The 22,771-nt window shown below is 35.6% G+C and overlaps 4 protein-coding genes and 1 non-coding gene across 6 annotated transcripts in view; 3 read left to right on the forward strand and 2 right to left on the reverse strand.

Annotated features, from left to right (window-relative positions):
• Window positions 1-22,771, forward strand: part of LOC106140826 (uncharacterized) — a 346,955-nt gene that overhangs the window by 258,232 nt on the left and 65,952 nt on the right. The window lies entirely within an intron of this gene.
• Window positions 37-2,394, forward strand: LOC106140838 (uncharacterized). 2 transcript variants are annotated; one of them, XM_060945557.1, is made up of 3 exons: window positions 37-257; window positions 366-413; window positions 581-2,394. In XM_060945557.1, exons 1-3 carry the CDS (start codon window positions 210-212, stop codon window positions 1,241-1,243), a joined length of 759 nt encoding a protein of 252 aa, XP_060801540.1. In that variant the 5' UTR covers window positions 37-209; the 3' UTR covers window positions 1,244-2,394. The 2 variants fall into 2 exon arrangements, with proteins under 2 accessions (XP_060801540.1, XP_060801541.1); XM_060945558.1 differs by lacking the exon at window positions 366-413.
• On the forward strand, window positions 5,730-9,610 carry LOC106140830 (uncharacterized). The gene is made up of 2 exons (XM_013342474.2): window positions 5,730-5,828; window positions 8,622-9,610. The coding sequence occupies exons 1-2, from the start codon at window positions 5,762-5,764 to the stop codon at window positions 9,356-9,358; spliced, it is 804 nt and encodes a 267-aa protein (XP_013197928.2). The 5' UTR covers window positions 5,730-5,761; the 3' UTR covers window positions 9,359-9,610.
• On the reverse strand, window positions 10,280-15,475 carry LOC106140839 (uncharacterized). Its single transcript, XM_013342485.2, has 4 exons — window positions 15,335-15,475; window positions 13,243-13,385; window positions 12,516-12,668; window positions 10,280-10,512 (listed from the first exon to the last, which is right to left on the reverse strand). The coding sequence occupies exons 1-4, from the start codon at window positions 15,335-15,337 to the stop codon at window positions 10,332-10,334; spliced, it is 480 nt and encodes a 159-aa protein (XP_013197939.2). The 5' UTR covers window positions 15,338-15,475; the 3' UTR covers window positions 10,280-10,331.
• Window positions 21,741-21,813, reverse strand: Trnaa-agc (transfer RNA alanine (anticodon AGC)). Its single transcript has one exon. It is a non-coding gene; the product is annotated as a tRNA-Ala (tRNA).

The raw sequence follows: 22,771 nt of genomic DNA on the forward strand, positions 1-22,771 counted from the left end.
TCGATCGGCAACACTAGTCGGTACTTATCATGTAAAACTATCAGACATACACACCTACATCTACATTGTTATTGTCTGGTGGCTGTTTTGTTTATTGGATTTTGGTTATGGTTTTGGAAAGTGGAAAACTAACATTGTTTGTACAATAGGATATTGTGGAATTTGTCGAACTTCTTTTACAGGTGTACTCAGTTTATTCAACATCCATAATGGACAGTGATAACGCTACATTTGATATGAACTCTCAATACTCAACTGTAAGTTCAAGTTTAATAATGTGTTCATAGATATTTTGTTATTTGTTTCAGATTCGTTGTTCTTTCTACTTCTTTACTTTCATCTGAAATTTCATTATTATTTTACAGGGGCTTGATATTTCGGAAAACGCTACAATTTTGGAAGAAGGTTTAAGAGTAGGTTTTGTTTTTTTTACCTTAAAATGTAACCTGCATTATCCAGCAGTATTATTTTATACCTGCGTACCTTGTTTTTCTGACTTATTATATTTAACCACTGATCCACATAAGTATAAGTACCTACTATTAATAAGTTTAATAATAATATACACCTCCACTTTCAGGTATGTCCATTGTGCCAATCGGAAATAAAGCTCTTTTTTATCAACCTAAATGAGAAATTATTGATGTGTGAAAATGTGGAATGCGAATACCCGTTTGGATATGAAGACTTGCAGTTCTTTAAAGAAAACAAGAATGCTGAGTCTGTTGATGAATTGTGCAGTATTCGGAGTAAACCAACCATCACAGATAATACATCTATGACATGTTCTGTAGTCTCTGCCACGGCATGGTTAGAAATAGACCGCATGAACACAGTGTTCGAATCTGAAGATAGTCAATCGGAATACATACCTAAAACAAATAAATCAAAATCAAATGAAAAGCAGAAGGAAAAAGAAGAAAAGGTATTGAACAATGTAGAATGCATTAAAGGCTTAAATAAACAACTCAAGGAAATTAATGGCAGTCATAAAAGGAAAATAGCAAATAAGAAATACATTAAGAATCTGATGACTTTGCAAACTATGACGGGAGTGGAAATGCTTCAGCCGGAAGAAATTAATATTTTGAATAAAGATAAAATTAATGAAGCTACGGATTTCAAAATAGATGTAAATATGAATGCTGAGAACAGTGTGTCAAGTATTAAAATAGAATTGATAGACATCACAAGCCAGGAGAAGGCAGGCAAAGATAAAAAAGATGATAGTAATGAAAGTTAGTATTAAGTTTAATGTAAATAATAAATTTGTATTTTCACTGTGATTTCAGACAAACAAAGGTTATAATTCTGTTACTATAGTAAAGTAGTTTCCATCCCTGGCCTTGCCTGTGTGGCAAGTAATGTATGTCCCTCATACTTTTCACTTTATGTAAGTATAAATAAGCATGCAAAATTTCAGTTCAGCACCCATAGCATGGCAGCCGCAGGAACTCTTAAACACTCGCTGTGCCTTTTCACGTCATAATAAAAAACGAAACAGTGATAGTTTTTCGTGCGATGAAAACGGCATTGCACATGCCATGCTGTAGAGGCTGATCAGTGTTTTAATTGTGAAGGGGTAATAAACAAACTAACTTTCGAATTTTTACTTGGTTTGCCGTAAAAATTTGCTGAAAAATTTAATTTACTCCTTAGAGGAGTGGGGAAAAAAACTTTTGTATACCAGTTTTAAGTTGGACCAAGCCATATCTAAAAAAAACCTCATTTAAATCAAAGCATCAGTTTTTGCGGTTTGCAAGTATAAACATACAGACAAATAGATAGGAATTCTGAAAACATATTTTTAGCTTCTACTGGTCTTATATCATTAGATCCACTATATCGATTTTTTGTTAATATTTTTCAAGTACAGATGTCGGTCAGTTACTATTTTATTATAATGTACAAATGTGTGGATATGGATGGATTATTGGAATGCAACGTCAAGCCAGGAATTCATTGGTCTACCTTTTCTACTAGGACCCGGTTGAGGCGGCATGGCATCTGCTCCCTGTCGAAATGTGTTCAAAATCAATAAAAAAAAATCAAATCAAAATCAAATCCGTGCAGTAGATTGCGTTGAAGAGTATCAAACCCACACACATCCACATGTCCTTATAAACAAAAATTCGCATTTATAAATTAAAAGGGAGGATAGGAAGCATATTAGTAGGATATGTAGGGATATTTCACATAAGAGCAAGGTCATTTAGACAAAATTTGGTAACTATCATAATCTGAAAAAGACTGACGGCAGACGGAGCAGTAGCCCGCTGGTTTTCAGTCGCTCGGTGACCACGGGTTATTGTGTCGTACGTTACGAACGCGTTTAATACCTGTATTATTTATAAATGGTATAATCTGAAAAAGTCTAATAAAATTTTATTGGTACCAATAAATTTGTTTTGTTATCTTGAACATTTTACCTACACCATTACCTTTCTGGAAGTCTTAGACTATGTAACTTGTAACTCGTGCGTAGCCGTGGCGAACCGCTACTCATATAAATACTTTTCGATAGACCTGTTCTGAGGAGAACACGGCACAGCATGGCTTTTCTTCTCTGCATCTAGGTATTTCCGTAGACTTTCGATCTTAAGTGGTCAGGTTACACACGGATTTATCACGAAGCCGGAAACGCAGGCTGCGCAGGAGTTGAAAGTGAAACCTCGCGTGTCCGCGCCGGTTTCTATGTAATAGCTGTAATTGAGGGTCTGTGACTTTGTAACGTGTGTCCAGATGCTGGTGACTTCTGTAATTGAATTGGTTTAAGAACGTCTCATTTTCCTTAGCATTTCGTCCAATTTGGGCTAAATTATCTTAACTTATCTATTTAAGTGCTGTGTAGTTCCCGGCACCAATATAAAAAAAGAATAGAACCACTCCATCTCGTTCAAACTTGGGATTCTTTTTTAGGCGATGGGCTAGCAACCTGTCACTATTTTAATCTCAATCCTATCATTAAGCTAAACAGCTGAACGTGGCTATTAAGTCTTTTCAAGGCTGTTGGCTCTATCTACCCCGCAAGGGATATAGACGTGACCATATGTATGTATGTATGTATCTATTTAAGATGATCAAATAGGTGTTGCTTGTCGCTCTAGTTGGGATCATGACCAAAGGTCGACTCCGGGCTTCAGGAAGATGTCGTCGTTGTTATAACTTTAAGTGTATATTTTGCCTTCGGAGAGCTGAATCTTGCGTGGGAATGTGCCAATGGCGGAAGATAAGAATTTCCTCTATCGATACTGCGTAAAAACTGCGCTGTCGTTTAGAATTAAAATGTACAATAGAGAAGGGAAGTTATCGTGTCATGTTATTATTGTAAGTAACTTATGTATATCTACTTATTATCTTCCACTGTGATAGCGTATTCTCGAAGATACATATATAGACGTGATTTATCATATATATATGATAAAATTGAGATCGAAGATATAAATAATTATATTACAACCAGGCCTATCACATCAGAGAAAATAGTTGAGCCAATAACAACCTGTCACTATTCGAATCTCAATTCTATAATTAAGCCAAATAGCTGAACGTGGCCTGTTTTTTTTTGTGCCTGTGGCCTTTTCAATACTGTTGGCTCTGTCTACCCCGCAAGGGATACAGACGTGATTATATGTATGTATGTAATAACAAGTAAACGTTTCTCACGATTGTAAGATACACAATTCCGTAAGCCAGCGGTTGAACATAGAAATACCAGAATTGATCTTAGTACTACATTGTACGGTGATTGATCTGTGATCGATGGAAGATCGGAAAAGGCGGGGCAGGACTCAGGAGTTTGAACTTGACTTTCCCCGACAACTGACTGCGTCAAGACTGCCTGGTCCGTAAAGGTGCCGTTTATGTATGACGAAATTTGATAATAAGCGGGATAAAAAATAATTGCTAAGTTTTAAATATAAGTCTGCTTGTGTCATAATTATCATTAATTATCTATGATTGTCAATGTCATTGTCAAGGGAGATTGTGATGGCGTCATCATGCAACTGAATCTTAGTGTTGTTTTATTAAGTAAAGTCCTATATGAAACACTGCTGTAATTTCTAAATCACAGTAGATTCGAGCCCGACCTTGTCTGAATAAGTACTAAGTAGGTATATACACAAAAACAAAAAGTAGCCTATATGTTATTCTAGGTCTTCAGCTACCTACATACCAAATTTCATCGTAATCGGTTCTGTAGTTTTTGGGTGAAAGAGTAACAAACATCCATACTGACATCCTTACCTACTCACAAACGTTCGCATTTATAATATTAGTAGGATTTTAATCGATATCAATAAAGACTAAAACACATTGAAATCTTTATTATACTCGTATAAGAAAGACGGCCAGATATACTTGAACCAAAAATACTTGGCAAAGTGATATACTTACTTAATATTATATTTACGGAAGGCGAACTCATACATTTTACGAGAAAAGCGACCTACACGTGGGCAGAGTCGCGGGCAACAGCATGGATGAATAAATTTCTACGACTCCAGTCTAACCGCGCAAACTTTTGAACCTAACCCATATCATGGTAAGAGTTGCAATAGATGAATCTGTCTATTCCCTTAGTCGAATTTTATGATATCATACGATGGAATGGTCCTATTTTGAGGAACCACATTGCCTACCAAGCTAAATTATGCTCTTATTACCGAAACGGTCTATAGATAAATACCAAAAATGCATTAGGGACATACACATTACATCACTAAGTAGCTTCTACATTCGACGTAGATAGTCCGTAACTGCGCTACTGTCCCCTACTGGCTTCTGCATACGAGCTTATAATAGGTTGTGGAGTTTGCGCTCCTCTTACTTTCTTACCGGCCAGTGCAGTGAGAGAAATGGTGTTCGGATTTTAAAATAAATATTCTATGGTAAGTTTCAACGTTCAGTTTATAATTTTTATTAGTTTAGAAATATTTTTTGGGTTTTTTCAACTTCCAATTTTTTTTCTATCTAAAGCAAATATGGCTTTTCAGGCCAGGATGTATGATATATGATATGGTGCCGTGTGGTTCCCGGCACTGTGCCGTGTGGTTCCCGGCACTGTGCCGTGTGGTTCCCGGCACTATTACAAAAAAGAATAGGACCACTCCATCTCTTTCCCATGGATGTCGTAAAAGGCGACTAAGGGATAGGCTTATAAACTTAGGATTCCTCTTTTAGGCGATGGGCTAGCAACCTGTCACTATTTGAATCTCGGTTCTATCATTAAGCCAAATAGCTGAACGTGGCCATTCAGTCTTTTCAAGACTGTTGGCTCTGTCTACCCCGCAAGGGATATAGACGTGATCATATGTATGTATGTATGTATGTATGTATGATATGTATTTTATTTTTATTGAAATAAAGTGGTTTTACTTTAATTATAATGTTTCTCTGATATTTAAAGATATGTATATATAATAAATCGTTGAATACCTAATTAAAAATGGAAACATTTTTCATTAACGCGGGATGGAATTAGTTTTCTTTATGAACAAATTGGGAACTGGCAACTATGTATTTGAAATCGACCACGAAAATTTACAACATACGTTTAGGGTCCATCCACAAAAATCTGAAATTGTTTAGATGTTTCTTTAGAAACGGTAAAGAATTATTTTATTGAAGTTCCATGACATATTGCTTATTTTTTTTAAACCGTTTAGCATAACTATCGTAATGTGTGCTTAAAAATCTAAAGTTAATAATAGTAAACGTAAAATCTTTAGAGGAAATACTAAAAATAATTGCCTTTCAGATGTGGCTGTCCCTTGTGTATGTGCTGGTGTTAGTTTACGGTGGCGGTGGAGTTACTAAAACATCAGGTATGTTGCCTTCAGTTTCTAAACCTAGATATATCTCTTATCATTTTTCGGGCATACTTCCCGGTATCAGACTACATATACTCTTGCCCGTAGTATGGCACGCGCGAAAAACTATAGCTGTCCCGTTCTACGTAATAATAAAAATCGAAACAGCAAGCGTTTTACCATGCTGCGGGGTAATGTCCCGGTTGAGGTCACCTTTTTGGATAGGAGCTCGCGGTGCCGGTAGACCTTGGATTAGTTAAGTCTGGTTTTTACACTAAGCATCTACCGGCTGTCTCTGCAATCTTTGTAGAGGAACATACATACATATGGTCACGTCTATATCCCTTGCGGGGTAGACAGAGCCAACAGTCTTGAAAAGACTGAATGGCTACGTTCAGTTATTTGGCTTAATGATAGAATTGTGATTCAAATAGTGACAGGTTGCTAGCCCATCGCCTAAAAGAAGAATCCCAAGTTTATAAGCCTACCCCTTAGTTGCCTTTTACGACATCCATGATGAGGGTGAGAGATGGAATGGTCCTATTCTTTTTTCTATTGGTGCCGGGAACCACACGGCACTAAATTTCATTTCCATTTCCACTTCCTTATTATTTGTTATCTATTCGGAAATTGACTACAAAATAATAAAAATCAACCATAAAATATAGGTATATGCTTACTTTTACGACGGCCTATCTCTTCACGGACGGTGACCATGGTGAAAACAAATTGATAAGAAAATGGTGGATTCAATAATCTAGTTTTTATCTATTCTGCATACTTTGGTGTCAATTTCAATCTTAGCTTCGCGGTCTAATGGTTAGCCTCTGTTAGCGTGCTATAAAACACCATTTTTGTTTTTACCGGGCTTTTAATTTAAGTACTCAAAAAATATGTGCCGTGTCGTTCCCGGCATAAATATAAGAAGAGAATAAGAAAAAGAATAGAATCATTCCATATCTTTCATATGGATGTCGTAAAAGACGACTAAGGGATAGGCTTATAAACATGGCATTCTTGATTTAGGCGATGGGCTAGCAACCTGCCTCTATTTGAATCTCTCAATACATACATACATACATATGGTCACGTCTATATCCCTTGCGGGGCAGACAGAGCCAAAAGTCTTGAAAAGACTGAATGGCCACGTTCAGCTATTTGGCTTAATGATAGAATTGAGATTCAAATAGTGACAGGTTGCTAGCCCATCGCCTAAAAAAGAATCCCAAGTTTATAAGCCTATCCTTTAGTCGCCTTTTACGACATCCATGGGAAAGAGATGGAGTGGTCCTATTCTTTTTTTGTATTGGTGCCGGGAACCACACAGCACAATCTCTCAATCATTGTAATATGTCCAAAAAAAAATGAAATCATAAACAATCTCTCTTTTCCAACGTATCTATTTGTTTGTAAAACGCAAGTCAAACAGAAAGCTGCAGTTTCCAACAGATTTTGCGATTCATGTTGACTGCCACTTTTCTTGTGTAAAATAAGAAGTACTCCTTAAATCTACACGACTGGCCTAAAGTTTGTTAAGTCATGTTGGCACCTTTCTTCTTAAACGTACATTTGTACATACTATCATCACGTCTATAGCTCTTGCGCGGTAGACAGAGCCAACAGTCTTGGAAAACTGATAGGAAACGTTCAGCTGTTTGGCTTTATGGTATAATTGAGATTTAAATAGTGACATGTTGCTACTCCATCGCCTAAAGGAAGAAGCCCAAGTTTATAAGCCTATCCCTAAGTCGCCTTTAACGACATCCATGGGAAAATGATGGAGTGGTCCTATTCTTTTTTTATTAGTGCCGGGAATGGCATATGGCACTTTTAACTTTTAAACGTAGATACACCTCCGTATCCATTACGGGGTGAACAGAGACAGTCAGAAGAGTCGGAGGCACGTTTAGCTAGGTTTTCTTTTAAATATAAGTAGCTATTATAAAATAAAGCATACATATATTAAATTTTACCATGATCTAATTAGGCTTAGGTTCTTCTGAAAAGGTTGAACCCCAGATCACTCTCTTCGCCAGGAGGATAACAATCTATTTGATGAATATTGGAAATTAAATACGTATTATTCTGAGGTAAAATATGCGCCTAGGCCATCTAGTCCGACACATGTTTATGTATGTACATATTTGATGTGACAAGTTCAAGTTAGCGACAGCAAAAAGCAGCCTCTTGTCCCGGCGACGCCACTCTCCAGAAGAAATCGAAAGTAGTTCGCTGTCGTATCGTTTACGACCCTCGCCTTCAAGATTTCTCTTCCGAATCGATTAAGGTGGAGATATTATCCAATCGGGCGTGAGTTAAAAAAGCGGAGCCATAATGTGATAAGTACCTATTAGCGATTGAACCTCATTAGTTATAATTATAATAGGTATTACATTGATTTAATAAGCATTTTTAATTAACTATGTACTCTAAGATAAAAATATTATCATGCGATTATGTTCACAAACGTTAACAAGGCAATCTTTCTTTCTTTATTCAGCATAAGAAACTTCTATTGAGAAGGATATTTTATGAAAGAGCCACTGATGCCTGGGAACCGTTTTGGTATTTGTTTTAAAAAGCGTATTCGGTCGGACTGGTGCGCAGGAGCGAATCTCACCACGGCTATCTAAGGTGCTGATGATTCTTTCCTGTGATGTGATCTTTAATAGAATTCTTATACGTAATACATATTGTAGAAACCTGCACAGTCAGGCAACTGGCTGTGTAATCAGGATCCAAGTTGAGTCCTTTGCATGATCGCTAAGATCCGATAACCTAACTTACCTAACCTTTTACTCATTACAGGAATTTCAAAATTCTGGACGGACGATTACAAAGTATTCGAGCAAGTATATGGAAAAACATCAGACCGAGATCTATACGGGGCGACCCTGCCAGCCAGCGTGAGTCACATCGTTGATAACTCCAAAAAGAAGGTTGCAGCTTCTGAAAAGAAAGAACGGTACATAGACACCCAGTCTCTATCCGATCTAGAAGGTCTATCTGATAGTTACGCCAACCAATACACGAAGGTACCCGACGCAGCGAAGGCACAACCTGCTACGTCTACGTTCAACTTCGTCAGCTATTCAGATTTCAAACCGATCAGCCAGCAATCAGACCCCGAAACTTACAATTACTTGAAACACTTAGAACAGTTTGAGAATGAACAAAAACAGCTTAACGAGCAAAGTATTGAGTACCCAAAAGGTGTCGGTGGTTTTAAGCCATACTTAAGCTATAGTGGTGGCAACCCTGAAGATTCAGACGCGTATAAAAGTATACAAGACATACTTGACGCTCATGAAGCAAATAAAGTTAACAAGAAATCTAAGTCCAAGAAAAAAGAAGTTGTTGACGATGATGACATTAGCTATACGTCGATACAAAATAGAAGGAAGAAGCCCAAAGTGAGACAGGTTGTCAGCAATTATGTGTCATCTCCCAAATGTTACTCAGGGAGATGCAGAAAAAGGAGCAACAATTTGAGACCTCGATCACGACCATACATCCGGAAAATAAAAAGGATTGTCGGTTATTAAAGAAGAGAAATTATTTTGTGAATTTACAGTGAGATGTGAATGGTAATGATAAGTTATTGGCAAAATAAAAATTATAATGAACGAAAGGAAGGGAGCTATGGCCGCCTACTCAATTAGGTACATCCACTGTAGAAGCTTTTGAGATTAAAAGTAATTTATTGTTAACGTATGTGTTTTTATATTAACTTCAGGGTCATCGATTGTAAATCTTATAATAAGAAATTATGGGGCATTTAGAGTAAAGAAAGTATATTCTTAAGGGCGTTATTATTAATTGCAATATCTACTTTATTTGAATTTAATTTAATAAAAAAATAAGTTTAATTTTACAGTTATTTATTGTATTGTTATTGTTGTTTTCAATAAATTTCTTTAAATACGCGTATTATTATTACTTACCCAAACTAATATACGAAAGCAATTTGTATAAAGTGAGTGGTTCTGCTTGTGTTGTGCTTGTCAGTTTATGTCAGGTAATAAAAAGTTAATAAAGAACCAAGTTTTACGAGAGGAGAATAAAATGCTTACATTTTTAATAAAACAATATTTAAACTTAACTTACTTTATTAATTAAACTTAATAATAATATCTTAAATACTTATAGTCTAGAAATCTTTTTAGACAGGATTTTCCGAACGAAAATCATCAAAAAGATGCTACTAATGATGTACTGCATTTTCACTCATAGTAATCAGTTAATAAACTGACCTTAAGCTAAACGACTGTTGCGTCCTCATCGTTCGGCTTAAGGTCGATTTTTACAAATTCAATCGAATCTGGTCAATTTTCTCCAATTTATAAAGTAAATGTATAGAAGGTACCCCGGGTTCATCTCCAAAGAAGAATGATGATGTAACCAGTACTAATGCCAGGAGGAAAATAATCTCGACAAAAAAATCTTTAGAAATGTAAGACATGTGGTTGCAATGGGGCCGCGAACATTCCAAATTCAAATTCTAAATTCGACCAATCGCTAGTAGATGAAATTCGGGTTAGTCTCGCTTTGCCTGCCATTGGCCAGCGGATTCACGCCGCGGCTTTTCCGTTTGTTCTCTTCGATGCTCTGCAGCAGAAAGGGGGGCGCGGTGGAGGACTTCTGCTGCCTGCTCTCCAATTCCCGCGTCAGGTCCTCTACGAAGTGCCCGCCCGTCTGCCTGGAGGAATACTCGGGTTAATTCGTGTGCTTTTTTTTTATTCCAGATTCAAAATTCAACACACGGCAAGTCACTTGATTTTTGAGCAATTAACTCTGAAGGCTACATAGCAAAGGCTTAATTTTTTATTGTATGTCACATCCCTCTTCGAATTTCTCATTCAGTAAATATTATAATGCAATTTGATGTTAATCAAACTGTTATGAAAAAATTGAAATCTGTTGGACTATTTTATTTAAGAACAGTTTTAAAGTGATTTGTGCAAGTCTCTCTTATAAGTCATGTAATAAATGCGACCTGGTTTTGGTGCCTCATAAAGATTAACGTCGTACCTAGACAAGATAACTCAAACATCCTTACACTAAGCTAATCTTACTTTGAAGAGCACCCGACTCAAGAGCGTAAAGTACATAATTAGTTTGAATGCTAACCGGGTGAGAAAAATTGCACCTTCAGGCAACTGGAATTGTTGTTAATCCAATACGAGTTAGATTCCCTTATTAAGGTTGCGGAGATCAGAAGAAAGTTAGGTACTTCGTTTTACGGAATTTTTTTATCATTCCTATATCATTTCTATGTCAATGAACCATGAATAGAATAGAATAGAATAGAATAGAATAGAATAGAATAGATTTATTTTCAAAATTGGATACAAGGTATCACTTATTGACGTCACATAACTTAAATCTAATTATAACTACTACCGCTTCCAAAGCGCATGTGTAGAAGAAGCGGCGGAACAAACTACACTGCAGCATTTTCATAGGACGTCAATTTACAAATATAGATCTCTTAAATCTAAATCGTGGACGAATGCACATTGTCTACATTAAAAAACATGTATGAATGTAGAACTGATTATGTCAATACGAATATTTCGTCAAATAAAATAAATATAAAATAAAATATGTACATACTGTACAAATTATGTCCAGATCATGTCAAAAATACACAAGCATTTAAGAGGCCATTATGTCCAGCTCGGGCCACACATGTTTATCATTAATATAATCATCCGTGCTGTAATAGGCTTTCCTACAAAGCTCAACTTTAATATACTGTTTGAATTTTCTATCATTCATTTCAAGAACACTTTTTGGTAATTTATTATAAAATCTTATACAATTAATAAGAAATGATTTCCCTACCTTAGCCAGCCGATGTGCTGGGATCGACAACTTATAATTGTTCCGCAGTGATCTACTAGTACATTCACCTACTTTTTTGAAAGAGTCTAAGTTTTTCCTAACATGCATGATGTTATCGAATATGTATTGGGAGGGCAAAGTTAAAATATTTAGGTTTTTGAAAAAATCTCTAAGGGAATCTCTTTGTTTAAGACCGTAGATATATCGAATTGCCCTTTTTTGTAAAATGAAAATAGTTTGTATGTCTGCTGCTGATCCCCAAAGCAGTAGACCATATGACATTAAACTATGAAAATAACTAAAATATACTAGCTTAGCAGTTGCCACATCCGTCAAATGCCTAATACGACGAATAGCGTATGCTGCAGAACTAAGCCTTTTAGAAAGTTTTAAAATGTGAGCATGCCATTTCAAATTTGAATCTAATGTTATTCCTAAGAAAGTAGTACTATCAACAAAATCTAATCTTTTACTATTTATACTAATATCCACATTTGCCTGCCGCACATTGGGAAGTGTAAACTTAATGCATTGGGTCTTATTTGCATTTAACAGTAAGTTGTTGATTGTAAACCAGTTAGAGATGGCGGCTAAAGTGCTATTCACATCATGATTCTTATAATCATAATCATTATTCATATAATCATAATCATTCATTCATTCATATTCACCTTGCGGGGTTGACAGAGCCAGCAATCTTGAATCACTATCAGGCCACATTCAGCTGTTAGGTATAATGATAGAATTTAAGATTAAAATAGTTCCTTTTATGGACTTATACATATAAGTAGTCCATGAATGGGATTTTCTATACACACTTATTCAGAAAATTTCTTTAAAAAGCAATGATCGTACCGCTCTCGTTCCCTGTGGTCGTAGGCGGATCCCCTGCCGGCTTCTACGTCATCGTGCATGTACATGGAGTAGCCGCGACGCGACAACTCCTCGTCCGGAGACAGGGCTGGGTTGTGGAACGCGTGGTTTTTGTCAGAGTTCATCTTCAGCTTTCTGTTAAGTTTAGTTAATTATTAATTCTTGCTGGAAATAGAATTATTAGAATAATAGAAGTTTCGACTGACGAAACATGCCTTGAAATTAAGTCCACCTGTTATACATTTTATGTGGGTAAAGTTTTAATAAATCTATACTACTCGTAATATTATAAAGCTGAGGAGATTGTTTGTGTTTTGATTGAACGCGCTAATCTCAGGAACTACTGGTTCGACTGAAAAATTATTTTTGCGTCGAATAGACCATTTATCGAGGAAGGCTTTAGGCGATACATCCTATAGGTGCCTATAGGTGCTTTAGACATCACGCTGCACCTTTAAGGAGCAACGAAATAAAGAGATATGAAAAAAAACGGGAAAATTATTCATCCTTGAGGGCTTCAATGAGCGGCAGTCATTGGACGTGTGGTTCTCGGCACATTAATAAACTATTTTTTTTGGTTATTGTTATATTTGTTTTGTGTCTGTAGCACGGTGGAATAAACATTTTATCTATCTAACAACATTTTTTCGCTATTTGTATGTGTATTTGTACATCAAGGTTCAGTGACCAACTGGTTTGGGATACCAACTGTACTCTGATCCTGCCCGTGGCCTGCATCTCCCCCACCACCTTCCGGAGCTTGGAGACGTGGATGCACAGAACTATGCTGATGATGAGCAGGACTGCTATCGCAGCGCTGAACACGCTCACTATTATGATAGTTTCTTGTTCCTGAAATTTTAAAGTAATTTATCTTTATTGGTGACATGGCGTGGTAGACAGAGCCAACAGTCTCGTAAAGACTAAAATTTAGACAACAGTCTCGAAAAGACTTAAGTTTAGACGTTTTGGATGGAATATTATTGACATCCATCATAAACGTATCATTTCAGATACTCGGAGTGGCAGATTGGTTGTACATCGCCTAAATGAATTACATATAACTATATGTATTTATTAATTATTTTCTTCTTTCATTATACTAACTTAGGAATTTACTTTGTCTAAAGTTTTAAACCTATTTTTCTTTATTGTTAAAATGTTGCTCGATTACTTGATATAGGTCATTGTTATGAGTCTTCAGTTATCAAATGAGGATATGATGACATTAGTCGGTGTACTAACAATGTTACTCACAAGATAAGCTATTTCTATAGTACTCCATTTATCAATTGAAATCATTAAAAAAAATTGAATTAATCAGTACGAAGAAATAAAATTAACCTACCTATCGTTTTTTAAAAAGTAAAAAGCGGGCAATTTTCATTCAATTATCATGCCAATGTTATACATATTAATGCAGTTTAGTGAAAAATCGTTCAGGTGAAATAGTACACACACACACATACATCTTTACAAACTTTCGCCTTTATAATAATTGTAGAAAGTTGTATATTATTGTTATATGTTATATATTTTCTTATTCAAAAAAAAAAAAAAAATTGTAAATAATGTGCGTACTTTCCATCTTAAACCTAATTCGAAAACTTGTGAATTTTTAAGAAAATATTGTAAATAAATAAATAAACTTAATACATGTACCGGTTCCTCTCGATACGATATCTACTGATAAACAATGTTTACTGTCGATGATATCTGAAGAATGTTAAGATACAGTTTCTTGAGGCGCATTTTCTCACACTAAGGAAAAGTAAAATTTTACTAGTAGTTATCTCCACTAATGTTATAAAGATGATATTTGTCTTTTTGTTTGTAACGAATCAACTTTGATATTTTTGAATGATTTTGAGATAAACTAAAGTATAAATATTTGACATAAGCCAGGTAAATTTATTCCTGATAACAAAAGCGAGGTCCAGGGTAAAATGCTTTTACAAAATGCCCCTGAGCTTAATTCTAGTTGCATTCGAGAATTTAAAAAATGTTTAATTTTATACGGATACCTGTACAAATTTGTTTCTCAATTACATTAGATACGAGTAAGTATAATTTTTCCTTTCCCTGGATCGGCAAAATATTTATCAGATTAACTTACAGCCATCCATACTAACATTATAATAATTCGTTCGCAATGTATAAATATAACTAGACTCCGATCTCACTACCTATATGAATTATAAATAAATAAATTAAGCGGGAAAAATTATACAGATTGAGCTTTCTCCAAAGTAAGTTTGAGATTTGTTATGTCGTGGACTTTATATTCACATTAAGAATATTAACTAGTTTAAGTACACAAAAATGATAATGTAATTTGTTCCGCCGCTTCTTCTATAGGTATGTCTTGTGCTTTGGAAGCGGCAGTAGCCTACCTTTTGTCGTCTATAAGTGATACCTTGTATTTAAATTTTAAAGTACATACATACATACAAAAATCACGCCTTTTTCCCGGAGAGGTAGGCACAGACTACTTCTTTCCACTTGCCACGATCTCTGCATACTACTTTCGCTTCATCCACATTCATAACTTTATTCATGCAAGCCATTAATTTTTTATAGTAAATATATAGGTAATATTGCTATTAAGGGATAGGGTAACAAAGTTGGGATTCTTTATAGGCGATGGGCTAGCAACCTGTCGCTAGTTGAATCTTAATTCTATCATTAAGCCAAATAGCTGAACGTAGCCATTCAGTCTTTTCAAGACTGTTGGCTCTGTCTATCCCGCAAGGGATATAATCGTGACCATATGTATGTATGTAATATTGCTATTTACTTACCATTTTTGCTAGTTAAGGTGGAATCATCGTACTGCTGAGGCGACTGGCACACGTCGACTGCCTCTTATCACTGATACGGTTGTGATAACGGTGAGCCATCTCGGGACTCACTACATGGCATACGTACGTTATTGTTATACGATAAACTATAATCCATCCTTTGTACTTCCATACATATAATAAAACAAGCTGTGCCCGCGACTCCGTCCGCGTGGAATAGTTATTTTGGGCATCATTGAAGCCTCCAAGGATGAATAATATTCCCCGATTTTTTCACATATTCCATTATTTCTTTGCTCCTTATAGTTGCAGCGTGATGTTATATAGCCTAAAGCCTTCCTTGATAAATGGTCTTTTCAACGCAAAAAGACTTTTTCAATTCGAACCTGAGATTAGCGCGTTCAAACAAACAAACTTTGCGGCGAACGAAGTCGCGAAAAACGGCTAGTGTACAATGAAAAGAGAGATATAAACTTTTTTGTGTGCAAGTACTTAAAATCTCATAAGGACTGATATTTTAATATTTTTTTAACTTACACCCGCGGCTCAACCCGCGTGGGAAGTACCCTATGTTATTCTCCGTAATCCACACTACAAAATATTTATGCAAAATTTCATGGAGATCAGTTCAGTGCTTAGTTTTGACGTAAAAGACGGACAAAGAATACACTTTCGCGTTAATTAATTGTTTAATAGTAGTATGGATATGGATATGTATAATAATAGACTACTATTTGCTTCGCTCCCGTGAAAAAATCCAAAAAAAGAAGCCTGTGGTTTAGTATGATTTTATGTAAGTAAATATGTATGGAAGTGTAGACAGATTTACAAAGGAAATAGTCTTCCTCATCTTTGCATGGTCCCTGTGCGAGCCCTCCACCGGCCCTGCTATCACCATCACAAAGGAATCCGGCTTAAAGGGATTAATTACGAAGGAAAAATCACATAAATCACTGATTTCAACTAATCCCCTTATTTTATATTAAGTACCTAGTTAGATAAATCGCATTTACTACAAACAACATGTATGTCACGATCGCGAATGTTATATATGTACTTTATATTATATTACAAAAATAAATACACATATCTCTTACGGGGTAGACAAAGTTAACAGTTTTGAAAACGACCGAAAACCAACGTTCAGCTAGACAGCTTAATGATGGTATTAAGTTTCAGATGGTAAAAGTTTGCTAATCTGGCGCCTAAATGAAGAACTCCATGTTTTATGCGTTTCCTTTGATCGACTTTTACAATCTGCACGGAGTCGTGTGATTGTGTTAAGTGGGTACCTACATCTCTACCTACTATAATCCTATAAATAAATCCTACTTATTTCTAGGAAGAAAAGCTTGAAAATTAATGCTTATTGACGCGTGAAGGAACTAATAAAGGTACAAAATTTTAAGGACACTCTTATTTTCTCACTTTCACGTGTGATTGGAATACTTATTTAAAGTGATGGGCTAGCAACCTTTCACTGTCTATATGTTATCTTTGCTGAATGTGGCCTACACGAGTCTTCTTGAGGCTGCTGGCCCTGTCACCCCGTAAAATATATTTAACCAAGGATCCGATACGGGTTAGGTTGGCCTGCAATGGTTGCGAAGGTCTGATGGGAGTCGCTTCGTGTAAAAACCTGACTTACCCAATCAAGGATCCATGGTCAAAGGCATATCCTGGACTCCTCTCCAGAGAGGTGAGGATGCAAACGGGGGTCAAGCCTGGAGGAAGAAGGGATAAGAAAGATTTATCCCTTACCGGGTTGACAGAGCCGACAATCTTGAAAAGACTGAAAGGCCACACCAAGTGCCACTGTCTGGCAGTGATGGGATTGAGATTGTAACCGGGACACAAGGAAACATGATAATAATTTTCGTAGATTATTCCCTATCTTCATTCTCATAATCCTTATTTTCACCTTTATTCTTATTTTGCGCCTGCGCAATTTATAATAATAAAATGAAACAAAAAGATTTTGCTATTCCACGTCATCCAGGCGGTGGGCTGAACCTCCACAGATGTTATCATTTTGATCATTTATTCGTGTTCGTCCGCGACCCGCTCGCGGAAAACGAATAGTCCTGGTAATATCCAATCTGCGCATAATTTGTGAAATCAGCTTTTAGTAAACCTCTAGGCCACATACATGCCAAGTTCAAATCTGTGTATTCAGCTGTTTGGGCTATGCGTTTTCGGCTGGTCAGTCTGACTGACTTACACTCAATAACAAAAGAGTTTTATATAAGGACAGATTACTTACAACCGATGCGGTATACTTTGAATAATGTTTTGTGTACATGTACATAATAAACAGATGTTTATCAACTAGATAGTTGAAAGCCTTTCAGTCTTTTCAACACTGTCAACTCTGTCTACCCCGTAAGGGAAAAAGACGTAGTTTGTATGAATAAATATGTTGCGCAATTAGTTTCATAAATCTTACGTACATTTCACATACGTACAGTTTATAAGTAATACGTTATAGGTCATCGTCACCCTGAGGCATTCATTATTATAATTTAAATTGCCCCTTATCCGAATTGAAGAAGGTAATTTTTTTGTTATCCAATTAGTTTTTTTAAGGTTTAAAATACGTATTACCTTCGTGTTGGTTATTATTTATAAGTGATTTTAAAAAGGCCTGATGTTCTCAATTTATAACGCAGGATTTTTTACATACATACATACATATACATATGATCACGTCTATATCCCTTGCGGGGTAGACAGAGCCAACAGTCTTGAAAAGACTGAATGGCCACGTTCAGCTATTTGGCTTAATGATAGAACCGAGATTCAAATAGTGACAGGTTGCTAGCCCATCGCCTAAAAGAGGAATCCTAAGTTTATAAGCCTATCCCTTAGTCGCCTTTTACGACATCCATGGGAAAGAGATGGAGTGGTCCTATTCTTTTTTGTAATAGTTGGATTTTTTATTTGACATATACTTTTTTGTTGTTTATTTTTCGTTACAAAGAATATGGAAATATATACGAGTATAAATACCTAGTTTAGAAATGCATACATACATATTACATATACTAAGACATAGTAAACAGTCTGAATGGCCACGTTCAGCTGTTCGTCTTCATAATGGAATTGAGATTCAAATAGTGACAGATGCCAGCTTATCGCCTACAAGAGGAATCCCATGTTTATGAGACTATCCCTTAGTCACCTTATTTAGAATAGAATAATTTATTTGCATGATTCACATAGTTTTTACATATAAATCAACTTGCATGCAGGCGCGCAAATATTAATGATAGTTATAAACTTAAAATTAGGATTACATTTGTTTTTTTTTTAAATATCTACATAAGTACCTCTTAAGTAAATCATTAAATTAGAAATGCAATATGATGAACACTTTGAGAAATCGTGGTACTATTCTCTAAATCTTTTCAGACATTTGCATTTAGTCAATGTAAAATAAATATTCAAGAGATGATGAGATATGAAGTCTGTTGATTTTCGTCTAAGTATTATTAGTACTAGCTTTCCGCCCGCGGCTTCGCCCACGTGTAATTCGGTTATATATAGCGTTTTTTAATGATCTCGACAGGGCTTTTTCTTCCACAGGCTGAAATCTTGTTACAACTGGAATTAAATATAGCCTGTGTTACTCAGGGATGATGTAGCCTCGTGATAGTTAATAGAAAATAAAATTCGGGTGTTTTATTTATGCATACCGATTACGCCGAGATTTATGGACCGATTTACGTGATTCTTTTTTTGTTCGGTAGAGTATACTTTCAAGTTGGTCCCGTTGTTACCTAGTCAGGATCTGATGATGGTATTCCAGGGAAATCAAAGGCAAACCTCAAATTTACAGGCAATTACGTTTTTGACAATTTCATAGATCTGTTTAAGTATTTGCGTCTGATAGTCATCATCCCATGTGAATGAGCTGATGATGGAAGGTACAACTCCTCAACGGTTAGGAGTTGAAAGAAAATTCTTACGAAGTTATACGTACATGTGAGGCTATTAGGTTGACCTGATAATAAAAAGTAAATCTCATTAACGTTAAGAATTTAGGTGAAAATGGATGCGGACAAATTTCGTCTCTTCACTTGTTTCCTTTTAGCTGTTTGTATGGGTAGTGTTAACACAAAATAGGGATTTAAAGGCGTGATGTTATTAATGTTATGCATGTATGTACATAATTATGTATGTTATTATGTATGTTATTATGTATGTTAAAGAGACGACTAAAAGTTGTCATACAAAGTCTTTTTTTTTTAAGGATGGGAAATCATCAAATGACCTCTCCCGCTCTGGGTGGAACGGAAGGGAGTGTCAGACTTTTACTGACTAAAACCCACCTCGTTCCTTCAGTTGCCCTTTGCGTTCCGGGGCCACGGTATCTCGTTAGAACTTTCCCGCAGCCCCGGCTCAGTTTATCCCGTTTCCCCCCCTTGGGGGTTGACATTTCAAAAATCCCTTCTTAGTGCTCACTTATGTTACTAAAGGAACCTCTGTTAAAAATCTCAGACTCCTATACCGAGCGGTTTCGGCTGTGCGTTAATAAATCAGTCACCCAATCGCACCCCCTAAATCACGATTGGAGGGTAGTTTGAAAAAACTTATAATGTCAAACATATTTACTTGCCTATGTACGTGTTCATGCCAAGTTTCAAGTTTATAAACCCAAGGAATAAGATTTTTCATAGAAACGTTTTTACCCCTTTTCCCCCCTTGGGGGTTGAATTTCCAAAAATCCTTTCTTAGCTTTTTTTTCCAAATTTCAGCTGTCTACGACCAGTGGTTTCGACTGTGCGTTGTCTGTCAGTCAGTCACTCAGTAACGGAAGAGTTTTATATATATAGATTTACAAGGGTACAGTCCAAATTTAATCAGATTTCTTTAAATTAATCTACACATTCATGTAACTGGAAGTAACCAAGTTCCAATATGGGTTAGGTTCTTCTGCGTAGATTGATGTCGCGAGCTTCTTATTCTACTTACATTTAGTACAAGGATAATGCACTAACACATGTAATTTGTTCTAATTTAAATAATTTAGTAGCTATATTAACATAAAAACATACAATCCATGTCGATTAATATTTATAATTGAGACGACATGGTTTTATAAATGTCACTTCTACTTGTTGCATCAGTGCATGCGTGTGCGCATTCCTTACAGATAACACTGTAAATGTATTTACATAAATACAAGTAGAAAGATGTAGTTACTGCCTACCTCTTTGGGAAAGAGGCTTTTTTTACATATATTTATGTTATTCCCACGGGAGCGCTGCCCCGGCACGCAGCTAGTAAAAAATAAATTACAAAAATTAAGTGGGTATAAAAATATTGTTTGTTTTGTATTTACATTTTTGATTGAAAAGATTGATGAATGTGAACTTACATACATTATATGTATGTATCACGTCTATATCCCTTGCGGGATAGACAGAGCCAACAGTCTTGTAAAGACTGATAGGCCACGTTCAGCTATTAGGCTTTAAGATAGAATTGAGTTTTTAAATCATTCCCTTGATCAACTTTTACAACCTTTTTATAATAATGTGTTTTAATATAAGTAAGGAAACAATTCCATTGGCTTTGTATTTTTAAATGCAAGGTCGAGGTCACTGACATAACGTGCACAAAACAGTCCGAATCGCTGTTAAAACGCGATTGACCCAAATTTTAGGATTCAGTATTCTAAAATTGATTGTAATTATTAAATTAGCATACATTTTTAAAGATTATTCTGGGAGAGGAGACCGAGGCGCGACTTTGATCATGAGCAGAGATCGGATATTCGAATGCATATTTACCTAAAGTTGGGGTGTTGGGTTAGTATGGAACGTACTTCTGTAAAAAAAATCACGCGGTATAATTCTGGAATCCCGGTAGGTAGGTAATTTTTTAATAAATATGATCATCCATCACTTATGTTTATAAAGGTGTTTATCATACCTAATATACGATAAGTTTCAATTTCTTTTTAATAAAATTCCCGGAATTCAAAATAATTCGAATCCTGAAAGCAAGAAGTCGCCTCCATACTTTCTTAGCCAAAATATTAGTTTAGGTAAATATGCATCCGATTATCCGATCTCTAATCATGAGACAACCTCATGATATTACCTGTCTCAGCGGCATAACACGCGCGACGCCGTTTATATCGCGCGGAAAATCTATCGCAGTCTCGTTTTACGTAATTTTTTTATTCACGTCACGTTATATTCCGTACTTATACAAAATTTCATCAAAATATACCTTTATAATAATATAGAAATAAGAGAGAAAAACATATATTAAAAACTTTCTCATTTATAATATTGGTAGAAAGGGTGGGATACTAGAAAATATTTAGTGGAGTTTAGCAAAAAAATATATAAATAAAAACTATATAAAATAAAAAGTGGTTTTTTAAAAAAAGACTTGGAGGCGCTGGGTATCGATCCCGGTACCTCTCGCATGCTAAGCGAGCGCTCTACCATCTGAGCTACGCCCCCCGTAACAATACGGCTGAAATTTGCAATTGGATTCTTGACAAGCAATACTTAATTTTAATTCATCGTTTGTATAAAATTTATTTCAATTATTTATTATACAGATTCGTCATTTTGATGAACCTTTTTTGAAATTAAAAACCACTTATAATTTATTTGCTCCCGTGGGAAAAAAAATACTTAGTACTTCCCTACCTAATAGAATTTATAGTACTTTTTGTATTATTGTTTGCGAATTAATATCAATTCTTTGTTTTATTGTCTTCATTATACAGTCAATAAGTGAATATTCTTTCAACAAAATTTTAACAAACAAAAATTTTGATTACCTCTTCATAAATCTGTTTGACCTAGTGATTGACTGGTAGATGCCATACAATAAAGATTAATTTATACAATCAATAACAATAAAAATCATGCACGATCTGTTTATTATATTGCAAAGGAATTTAGCCGACCTTGCATCTAACAGGTTGCCTCTATGTAATTATAATTAGCATGTGATTTCGCCGATGAGACACAATTATAATAAAATACTTAAGTTAATTATAATACATAATTACATCAGTGAAAAATCTAAATACATTTTCCCTTACGGAGTAGACAAAGCCAACAGTCTTGAAAAAGCATGAAGACCACGATCAACAATATAAAAATATACCTACACATTTTTTATTTTTTAATCGTTTTTTATATAAGTATTGATTGATATATGTAAATAATTAATACTTGGATGTTACATAAGTTGACAATTATGCTAATAAATACTTGGATTTATCATTCATCATGTGGGAAGATTCACATCGACACGACTTCTTGTATTGATAAACTAGAGTGCGCCCCGCGGCCTCGCCTTACAAAAATTCCTGTTGTTCGATTTGTACCTCAATCCTATGATAATTCCATGCAGGTGAACCTGACCTTTCAGTCTTTGCGAGACCTTTGGCTCTGTCTACTCCGT

This window comes from Amyelois transitella, chromosome 8, assembly GCF_032362555.1.
Source record: "Amyelois transitella isolate CPQ chromosome 8, ilAmyTran1.1, whole genome shotgun sequence".
Classification (NCBI taxonomy): Eukaryota; Metazoa; Arthropoda; class Insecta; order Lepidoptera; family Pyralidae; genus Amyelois; species Amyelois transitella.